The sequence below is a fragment of the Olea europaea genome, chromosome 14, assembly GCF_002742605.1.
Source record: "Olea europaea var. sylvestris chromosome 14, O_europaea_v1, whole genome shotgun sequence".
Taxonomy (NCBI): domain Eukaryota; kingdom Viridiplantae; phylum Streptophyta; class Magnoliopsida; order Lamiales; family Oleaceae; genus Olea; species Olea europaea.
The window spans coordinates 10,277,855-10,289,300 of record NC_036250.1 but is presented as its reverse complement, the minus strand read 5'-3'; the positions used below and the strand labels follow the sequence as shown (position 1 = coordinate 10,289,300).

Genomic DNA, 11,446 nt, shown 5'->3' with positions numbered 1-11,446 from the left:
AATCCCCACCAAGCAGGAAACAGAAGACAAACAATCTACGTATTAAAAACAAGTAATTTTCATTGCCTAAGCAATGAAAATATGCCTCTACTAAGAATAAAACTTGCATAGTCTGAAGTAACCAAGATGAAAACTTTTATTGTATAATAAAGATTCTGAGGTACGTACTATTAGTTTTTAAACAAAAAAAAAAATTGTAACTGAGATTACAAAGCTTCAAATATTTGCCTTTTATTTTGTTTTTTTTAGCTTCACTTGTCTTCAATATTCACTTACTTACAAGACTGGACAAGGGTCCTTTTCAAAAATATATATTTTTTGCTTTTAAAGCTTGTTTGATTTATAAAAACAAGAATCTAGATGCTTCCTAAGCATTAGACACTAGAAGGTTAATTGTTTGTTATAGAAATAAAAATAAAAACAGTGTAAAGCAACGTGATATCAAAGATGGAACAATCGGTCTCTTCATTTTAATGAATTGACTCTCATATAGCTAGCAAAGACACACTTGACCACTAATTGCAATTGAATCTCATATATAATACATACTTTTTGTTAAGTAGATGCTTACAATTGGGTTGATATCAAATAAATCTCGAGCAATAATGTAAATCGTCTGAATATATTTTCATAGGTCTTGACCAATGATGAATTGATTACTAACAATCAAGTCTAAAGACACAACCTAAATATAACATGGACCGTTGGAAGTAGTTTAAGAAATTAATGTTGCTTACCGCCCATGTATATTTACCTATTGGACTGCTCTTGGATCTTAACCCATTTAACCCCTTTTATGGTCCAAATAAAGCTTAACATATTCCTATATATACGATGTTTACCATGGCCCTTTTTTAGTGTGTGATTTGTGTGAAAAGAGAAAAATCATGGCTGCCCTTTGCTGTGATAAATTGGCTGCTTTGTAAGGGAAAATCGATGGATTCTTTTGCGTCTTTGGCCTCTCTCTTATGCCTTCCATTATTTTTCTATGCCTTTATGGTTTGCAAATCAACACGGTTATCTCATCCTTTGTAGGTGAGATTGAGAAGCAACTGAGGTAAATATATTGATTGCGGGTTGGAGCCGTTTCGATTAGTTATTTGTTAAAAAAATGTAACGTGAAACTGAGCCTATAAATTATCGTTTTGAAGATCTTGGAGTGATCTTCCTCAACAATTGATATCCAAACTTTAAGATAGTGGATTTGACTAAAAAATTTGACCAAACTTGACCAGAAAAAGGGCAGAATCGAAGTAAAAACTAGATCGAAAAATTTGTCCAAAAAATGTTGAAAAATCGGATATGTTTCCTTGTTTTTCGACCAATCTAGTGACGGATTGGTGAATCAGAGACCATTAGCATGACGTGCAAGTGGAGATGCATCAGGGTAGCCGATGCGTGAGGCAGTTTCTAGAGACAGTGTCTTCAGGTAGTTTGTTTCTAACATCATCTCTAATATTTTGACGATGTTACTTTTTTATTTCAAGTTATACAGGGAAATTTGGATGATTTTGCCCTTTGTGCATTTGGGAATTGATCTGTTTGGTTGATTGTCGTAGTTGCTAGAGGCTTTAGGACGAATAGTGGTGGCCTAAAGTGGTACGTTTACATACCTCTAGATTGGTCCGGTCTAACATATTGCCTTAAGAAGCAATCGAAGTAAATATACTAGTAGGTCGGAGCCGTTTAGATTGGTTGTTTAGTTGAGAAAGATAACGTGAAACTAAGTCTGAAAATTACATTTTCGAAGATTTTGAAACGAGCTTCCGCAACACTGACAAGAAATCAATTCAATCTTTGCAAAAAATTTAATTGAATAGTTAACAAAGCCACTTTATCACTGGCTGCTACTAAATCTCGTACTCTCCTCCAAAGTCAAAACTGTTTTGTCTTTGAGAGTGCTATCACACCTTGAAACTAATGAAATATACAAATAGCATTATAATTATATTGATTCTAACAACTATTTGCAGCCTAATAGGATATATATGCAATACTTGGAAAAATGTTAAGACTCAAATGATGGATATGCAAGCACTATAATTTATGTATTACACAATATTGTTGCTAGAGAACATAATTATTAATTCGAATATAATTAGACAAACTATGCTAACATTTTTTGCCATTAATTAATGCACAATAATTAAACAAGTATGAATTAACTTATATATACTCAAACATTTCAATTGACAAAACGGATTGGTTGAAGTGTGTCACAACCCATATCTAGTTAAATTAGTGTACTCAAAATATGATATGCCGAGGTGACTAGTTAATAAATACGACTCATCTCGTGTTGACGTAGAGGACTCGAAACACGACATGTCTATGTTCAGAAAGTGACCAACACAACCCATCTCAAGTTGATCAATTAGTGGTGGTCTTGAAACGTGAGTTGACTAAAATAGCCCGTGTTGAGTTAAATTAGTGGACTCAAAGTGTGACGTGTCAATGTGCAATGAATGACTAATTAACACTACTCGTCTTGAATTAAAGTAATAGACTTGAAACGTGATGTTTGGATGTTCAAAAGGTAATTAGCACGACCCAACTCGAGTTGAATTAGCGGTCTTGAAACTTGAGGTTACTAACACGACCCACGTTTCGAGCTAAATTAGTGGAGTCCAAATGTGTCAATGTGGCATATCATTGTTCAATACGTGACTAATAATCACTACTCAATCATATGCTTCCATATAAACTTTTGCGCAAAACATTTAGGAAACTAACATTAAAAGAGAAGAACGAGAATCAAGACATGATGACATTAATCATAATCCTACATTACAAAGATTCTGAAGAGAACAGACCAAAACCTAAAAAGGAACGATAATTATTAGGAAAACTATAAGAGCATTCTGTACACATACTAATTAAAACTAATGCCTAAGTACTCTTTCCAAGCAATCAATATTCTCCCCACCCCAACTCATTTCATTTCTCAAATTCACAAGCAAAACAGTAAACAAAGACAATTCTTAATCTTCAACAAACAACATAATCCAGCCGTGATTTTTTATCCCGGTTAAATGACCGGTGAAGACAACAAGCTCTTCGGGTGACGGATAATGGAACATTTTCTTGTGATCTTTAAATTGTGTCCACTCGATCAATGACGTCCAGCGCTTTGATCCGGTCAATGTCGAAGTTAATGATGGGAACAGAAGATGGCCTTCTAATAGGGAAAGGATCTTTCTTGGTTTCACTTGTTGGGGAATGACTATTACTTTTACTCAGCCTGTGGTGCTTGCAAAATCTCGTTTTTGCAGTATCGAATTCCTGACTCTTACTTATTCCAGGTGTCAGTTTTCTTTTGCTTACGTCTCGGAGCATCTCGTGGTCCTCAACTGTTAAAGCAGCAGAAGATGGCGAGCTCGGCTTGTCTGTCGACAACTGAACTGTCTTCTGGTTAGGGAAGCGAACTGGGGATTTTACCGGAGATCTAAATCCAACATTAGCAGCCCTCGATTGGCTGATAAGATGATGAAGCAACACTGCCAAATCAAGAATGTAAGCTTCTGTTTTCTCCTTATCTGCGTGATGGAGTGTTTCTATCCGAAGTAAATCAGGCAGGGCAGCTCGGCTCAACTCAGACCTGCATATAACCAGTTACTAAAATAATACTATGATAAAAAGAAAAATAATATCGGCGAAGAACAAGCACCAAAAGAATCGAACTCACCCTGTATTTGCCCATTCTCCAACCCAACCGAAACCATGGTGGGCCCTGTTTTTGAGTCACGCCACATTGTCAACGTGTATGGGTAAATGTTCATAGGGAGATTTGATGAAATAAAAATAAAAATCATGAAAGGCAAAGTTGTAAATAATAAATATTGTTATTAAAAACAATCCACGCCTATAAAGAGTAGTTTACAGGGAGAGTCACTTTACTTTGTTGTGTTGGTGGCCATAGGGACAAGCCACTGAAGAGTTTTCTCCAATTCCCCTTTGATTTGTGGAACAGTCATCTACATAAGTAAAAAATTATTTTTATTAAATAAACAAGCGTAAGATCATAATCAACGAAATGGAAATCATTGAAGAAAAAATTGATCACACAATAGAATATGGTTCTCTAATGATGAAATGGTTCAGACGAAAAGTAGTACCTCTTCCTTGAGCTGAAAAGATTTTAATTTGCTATGCAGAGCAGACTTTATACCTGGTGGCAGGCCATGGTATAAAGCATCTCTTGTACTTGGTGGCACCGAACTTGATCGGGTTACCTGATTACCAAGAAAGATAGTAAATCAGAAGGGGAAAAAAATAATAATAATAAATAAATAAATAATAATAATAATAATGATAATAATAATTGTAAGAAGAAGAAGAAGAAGAACTCCCTAAATTTAGTGAAGTATCTCATACTTATCTGGGATATCATTTTAATTGAGAAAATGTACAAAGATCGAATCAACTTAAGAAAATTAAATTCATGGCATCAAGCAAGTAAAACAAAAGAAAGAGAGCAGTGCACCTACGAGAAGTGAAATTCACTGATAAAATTGAAATTAAAACAAGGACGACGAAGTCACCAGTGTATCTATTTGGGTAATGATAGTTGCATAGTGCAGTGCAAGGCCAGCAGATCCCAACTTCTGCTGGTGGTTTTTTATTGGCCTATCTCCATCTGCAATAGTCGCCCAACGAACAAAAAAAATACACATTTTTTATTAAATAATCGAACCAGGAATTACTGGACTATTCGAACACTGAACTGCATATAGTTATATTTATGAAGCATGAAAAAGAAATAAAAATAAGAACCATTTTACACCATCTTTTTAGTTATAAGATGAACAAGGGATTAGAATATTAAGAGAACAAGGACCACTAAAAGAGGAGAAGATAAATCACAAGAACTCAAAATGGAAAAGCACATATTGAAGAAGGAAAAAATAGTGTCAAGGACATAAAAAGACGAGCATACTGTTTAAACTATATTGAAAATTTTGGATGATTACCAGAGCTACCAAATGCCATACGGATCTCCAAATTTAGAAAATGGACGATGTCTACAAGCTTCTCCATTACCTTAACATAAAGAGACATAACAGAAATTAGCTTGGTCGAAAAATAAAGATTTATAGTGACAACAAACAAATAAACATTCATTCTACAGAACATAACCTTGTCTCCAGTTGCATGTAAAAATTAAAAGTCACTATTCTAATATAAAAAGCCTAGTCTACATTCAGCATCACATAAAAACAGAAGTATTGACTACCTCCTCCAAAATCCTGGACCAGAGGGATTTCTTTTTCAGACTCTTTACATGTTTCTTTTGATTCTTCAGTTCTGCCCGCAATATTGCAAGGCTGTCACCTTCACATTAGCAAAGATAAAACAATTAAAAATAGAGAGAGAGAGAGAGAGAGAGAGATAGAAGAAGAAGAAGAAGAAGAATAACATAAATAAACAAATTGAAAGTTAATAATTTTACCAGCTATCATAAATTGATGCAGACCAAAGGGAAAAAAAATGTAGTAGACCTTATCAAAATTTTATACAATAAGCAACTTGAAAGTTACTGAATATACCAGCTATCATAATTTGATGCATACCAAAGGAAAGAAATGTAGTAGACCTCATCAAAATTTTATACCAATACGGATAAGGCAGAGAAAGAAATAAAAGGTCACCAAATGATATAGACAAAGATTTTTAGTATTACTATCAAAAAAAATAAGAGAAGCCATCATAAATAAATTTTTATATCGTCTGTGGTAGACCATCCGCCATGAGTTAGCGAGGGACAAATACCTAAACAAAATTTACCTTGAGGATAAAAGAAAATGTATTCTCTCATTTCAAAAGTAGAACCGTCTACTTTCGACTTTCAAGTGCTAAAAGAGAGCTGTCTCCTTTCCACACGTCTGCTAGTAAAGTAATTATATTGATTGATCTCTGAATACCAATACTGCCCAAAAGATGTAGAGCTTAATTGATTTCACGGATTCGCTGGGCCATATGCTCGATAAGCACATGCCAGACTATAGGTGGAGGAACAAATGATTGACCAAAAAAAGTTTAACTAGGAGAAGTTTCAATGCAAGAAGAAATGGGACTCAGATTCCCGCTCTTCCCACATATTGAACACGCTTTAGAAGGTAATCTTCTTCAGGGCCAAAGGCCATTATAAGCCTTTTCCTCTAACGAAATCATGACCTTCCAAGTGAAGGTCTTTAACAGAGAAGTTCATGAAATTCAGTATTTTAGTGCATGGAAAAAATATGGTCCATTTATTAATGAATCAAAATTTCTGAAGTTCAAGCCAACAATCGCAATCAAAAGCAGATGAAGAAAAAAAAAGGAAAAGCAGAAAAAATTGTTGTTAGTCTTGGGAGTTAGGCTCTCAATTATCATTTTAAAAATATGCAAACTCCAAGAAAAAGGGGATCCTTCAGCCCTAAAAATTGATGCAGAATGAAAGGTGAGATAATTGGGAATAAAGAATTGAACAGGGAACGTCCCCAGTATACTGAACCTATATAAAATTGCAGGAAAAGTACGACCAAGGTCCCCAAGTTCTACAAAATTGAAAGGTTAGAGACTCAAATGCCGGGGGAAAAAAAATAGAAGATGAAGAAGGGGACCTGAGTTTGCATTATGCTAAGGTGGGCGACGGGGGACCTCAGGTGTTACTTTCCCTAAAGTTGCTGTCAGGTCTAGCAGAAAACTAAACTATGATAACAATTCCTGGGCAGCTCTAACTTCTAAATCTAAAAACAAAAACTTTGCCTTGTTTTTCACCTATTCAACTGTATTATGGAAACAATTTGTGTAATCTCTCAAACATCGCTGTTAATCACAAATTATTCATAGAAGAATAAGATGTTAAAAAAACACCAAAATGAACATTAAGATAACAAAAATATTACCAGTTAATAAATGAAAATAACTACCTTTCTGTGAAGTATTCGAGTTATCCTCTTCTTGAACCTTATGGCGATAGTCTTGCTCGAATCTGTCTAATGCATGCATTTCATGGTACAGCTCCTGCAATTTAAACATATTAGATATCCTCTAAATCAAAGCTCAATGATATAGCACTAACGTAAGGTGCAGTTCTGTATGTAAAACATCGTCGCAGTTTCAAAACAGAAAACATAATGAATTGATAAATTATATACGGCAGTTTCTAGATTTTAGCCACAAACAACAAAAGCACACAGACAAATATTTGTACAAAAGTAAAAGTATGAATATTCTGGGTCTTCAATTTCTCAAACAAAAAGGGAAAAAAAATCAAATCTTTGTTCACTTAAATTTGGTTCACTCTTAAATTCAAGAGACAGCCAATTCATGTGTTCTCAAATCTTTAACCACTTCACCTTCTAACATTTGCTTCTCATCACTCCCTGTGAAATCCGTATAATACAAGAACCTCAATATATGATGACCAAAATCAAAATAAAGATAGAAAAGAAATCTTGCAATATTAACTCTAACCAACTCAATGAGTTGAAAAGTAGAAAAATGAACTTCCAATAATGCAAACACTTACAGCAGTGTACTGAACAAAAGTCATCAATTGTTGTATCACCGTTTCAGCTTCTTCTTTCAATTGTTTATGTGGTATGAAATCAAATTCCAACCTAATATCAAAATAGACAACTAAAAATGAAATGAAAAGCTTATTTCATGTATTAACAAGCACATAGAGTGCCAGCAGAAAGAGAAGGGGAAAAAAAAGGATGTTAGCAATTACTTCTCAAAATAACGGTCCAAGTGGTGCCACTGAGGATCTTTACAACGATTTCCAAAGCGGACTACTTCTCCCGAAAAGACTTTCAATTCATCCCTGATACACTCATAAACAAAATAAGCCTCAACTCATCATTACATATACCATGACAATATCATATGAGCAGATATTTCATAATAGATTTAACTGTTTCTACAGCTACACCTCTTGTCAGCTGCTGCAATTCTCTGGAGTTCATCCAAATCTTTTGATATTAAGCTTTGCACGCCTTCAGAAGGGAGTACCACCTCCTTTAAATGTCTAGTGTTATCCTTTGAAAGGGAGTGTATCAAATTGACACCTTTGACAATTGTATTTGCAACTTCAAATGCCAAAATCGAGATTTTAATCCCTTTTGTAGCCATCCCAGCTGCAAATCCACTGCTGAGGTTCAAATTAGTCATGCTACTACCAAGTGTATCCAACACATCCACTGCTTTCCCAATCCCAGTGGTACCCACTCTGCCCAACAGTGAACTCACTTCAGACACCTGAGACAAAATATCAGATTAAGTGTAATTTCCCTTTAGCAGTAGTAGAAAGTCATTGAAATTCATTAAGTACCAAATGTCATTCAAGAATAATTGGCACAGTGTAAATTATGCACAATTTCAGATATGAAACAGAAACACATTTCGATACATTTCATCATCCTAGTATATAAATTATGCATTTTCAAATTTGTTTAAATAATCTTTCACTGGCATGCATTAGATCCAATTTCATCGAGCTAGAACGTAAACAGAAAAGGTGATATTGTTGAACACGTGTATCTTCCCACATCCCATATCTTTATCATCTTTGTAACCAATTTGATACTACAATTGCTGCTCTACCAGTGGATACAAAAATAAAAATAAATAAATAATATATATATAAGACCTAACAGAACTCCTTATTTCCTTAAAGATACAAAAGGAAACCTAGAGAAAAACAGACCTAATTGATTAACAATAAAGACAGTAATGGAAAATCTAGTGGAGAACCACGAATGAACTGCGTACTTTGCCACAGAAAAAGTGTCTGACTTGGGAAATACAGAAAATTTCTCCTGATAATCTTTCTTTTCTTCATAGATAAGAAAATAAGTTCCAAACACCTTTAAATTGCGATTTTTAAGTTGGATTGAGCTTCTGTCTCAATTATCCACACATCACAGAGAAATATTAATCTGCATCAATACAATTATTCCTCTAACTCCAGCATCTTAGCATTTCACAATTGCTTCTATCGCATTTATCTTTTTTCTTTTCAAAATAAGAAGTTCAAATAAAGGAAAGGATTTGAGGAGTCACGGAAGGGAGAGAAAGAAAGGCGTATAATGGATCTCTTTGTCTATCATGCTAAACCAAAGTCATATTTACAGGAGTAAGAAGCATATTTAACAGGAAGTTTGATGATCTAAAATTTTTTTACATAATTACTTTCAATTTTTGTGGTCAGTTATTTAAACTTAGTTTCTAATTTGTTATGACCCAGAAACTACTCATCCCAAAATGTGAAGGATAACATTGAAGATTTGTGTCAAAATTGTGAAAGTGTTGGCTTGCTATACTTTCTTGTAACTCCACATGAGCTGATACGTTATTAAATGCATATGAACCAACAAATTGCGGCAATATCCCAAGGCAAACTAACAGGCACAAAAAGAAGCAAGCGTTAAACAAAATCCACAGCGGACTTACCTTTGCAATTGCCACTTGCTTTGACCTTGTTGATCTAGATTTATTCGATAAAGCCCGAGACAAACGAGGGATTCCATCGTTGATATCATCAATGTTTGTGGCATGAGAAATAGCATTCAGCTCAGGGAATGAAATCGGTTCTCTCAGTTGCTTATCTGTAGATACCTTAGATGGGGCTTCCACCGAACTGCTATTTTCTCGTACATCAAACCCACTAGACTGATAAACTAATCCAGAACCATAACTGAAGTGCCCATTGACATGCGGGAATGTACCAGCCAATGCACCATCATCGGTGGACCTTCTCAAGCAAAGTCCACCCATTGTGTCTATGAAGATTTCTACTTCATGAGCTAATCAAATAAACAACCTTCAAATTCTCGTTAATAAAAGCCACCCTTAATCAGTAAATCGGGATACTGATAATCGAGCCTGCTCTTACACCAGGCTTCCACCAAAAAATTACCAGTGTCAATCCACAACTAATCCAGCTGACTAATACTGAAAAACAAGATTGAGGAGCAGCAATCATAAATTAGAGCAATACCGTATGTAAACAATAAGAACTTAATAGTAACTTATGAGCAAAACTACACAGAATAAAAACAAGACAAAGAATGTCACAAGTCACTCACAGCAATAATTACAATGTAAAGATAAGTCAAACCAATAGCGTAAATCATTAGCATAAGGGCAACCCAAAATGACAAAGAATTAAACTCACAGTCACAATCCAATAATAGCACAAATTGCACAATGGGAGCACAACCCATTAAATAAATTAAGTAAAAAATCGAAACTTTGATTCCACAAATCTAAATCCAAAAACAACATTAAAGAAAATTAAAATATTAATATGTGCTTGAAAACTATATAGAAAAAGGTTACTTACCAGTACTAGAGATTAAGATGATGACTTGGATCTATGAAATAAAAAGAAAAGATTTTTATGTCTCTTTCAGTTCAACAAGAACACAAGACAGATGAAGAGAGAGAAGTGAGATTGTCAATCATATGATGATGAGTTGGATGGGAAAAAACCACGAAGAAAAAAAGGGAAAAAAGAAAAAGAAAAAGAGAGCTAGTATATATACATGTTTGTATCTTTATATCTACAAGAGTAGAAATGAACATATGGAGTGGAGAAAATCTTCCATGGAGTGGGGTAGCGTGGGGTCATCTCTCAACCCACAGGGATCTCTGAAGCTAATCAAGAACAGTTTATTCACCTTAAAAGTAGTATAGTAGTGGTGCCGCTGACTCTGTCAATCCAAATCGAGAACCAGGGTAGAGAGTAGAGAGAGAAACCAGCACTTTCTTTGTCTCTCTCTCTCTCTCTATATAGTGTACGTATCTGCCTGGTAAAAAACCCTCAAAGTATGTGAAAACTCTTTGCAGTGGAATTATGGTAACCATGGAGACAAGAATCTACTCATAATTTTTACCGCTTTTAACTTTTTCGACATTAATTTTCTCCCTTGAAAGTGATAAGTTTGAACCTTGAATAAGCCGGAGAAAACATAGTGGTGAAGACTATGTGATTTCTAGTGTTCCTGATTTTGATTGATTTTGACTATTAAACCAACTTTTTTTTCCATTTTAAGAGATTTTTTGCCAATTACTATCACGAAGTCAACTTCCAAAATTGTAATTAAAGATAAGAGTAATGCTATTCGCAGTTGTTCACTGTGACAGTCATCCTACGTGGCATACACATGACAAGTGATTATTTGATACATTAATGTGGTAGTTTTTTTATTCATTAATGCATCAAATAATCATCTGTCATATGTGTGCCACGTAGGACGACTGCTGTAGTGAACGACTGCAAATAGCATTATTTTAAAGATAAAGGATTAATCTTTTTGTACATAGGGGCCTCCATAATAGTGTCCATTATGGAGGTTTCTATGTACTTCTAGCATCCGCCAAAGATAAAAAATAGTAGAGAGAAGAATTTGATTTGAAGGGATGTCCTTTCTTTGAATTTATTTCCTTTTTTTTTTTC

At 34.6% G+C, this 11,446-nt stretch overlaps 1 protein-coding gene across 2 annotated transcripts; it reads right to left on the bottom strand.

Annotated features, from left to right (window-relative positions):
* Positions 1-2,749: 2,749 nt before the first annotated feature.
* On the bottom strand, positions 2,750-10,919 carry LOC111409111. Of its 2 annotated transcripts, none has more exons than XM_023039050.1 (13): positions 10,668-10,919; positions 9,439-9,939; positions 7,919-8,244; positions 7,718-7,810; positions 7,514-7,604; positions 6,912-7,005; positions 5,234-5,331; positions 4,971-5,040; positions 4,542-4,636; positions 4,116-4,232; positions 3,898-3,974; positions 3,686-3,730; positions 2,750-3,598 (listed from the first exon to the last, which is right to left on the bottom strand). In XM_023039050.1, exons 2-13 carry the CDS (start codon positions 9,760-9,762, stop codon positions 3,094-3,096), a joined length of 1,935 nt encoding a protein of 644 aa, XP_022894818.1. In that variant the 5' UTR covers positions 9,763-9,939; positions 10,668-10,919; the 3' UTR covers positions 2,750-3,093. The 2 variants fall into 2 exon arrangements, with proteins under 2 accessions (XP_022894818.1, XP_022894817.1); XM_023039049.1 differs by having other exon boundaries at positions 10,331-10,918.
* Positions 10,920-11,446: the final 527 nt, after the last annotated feature.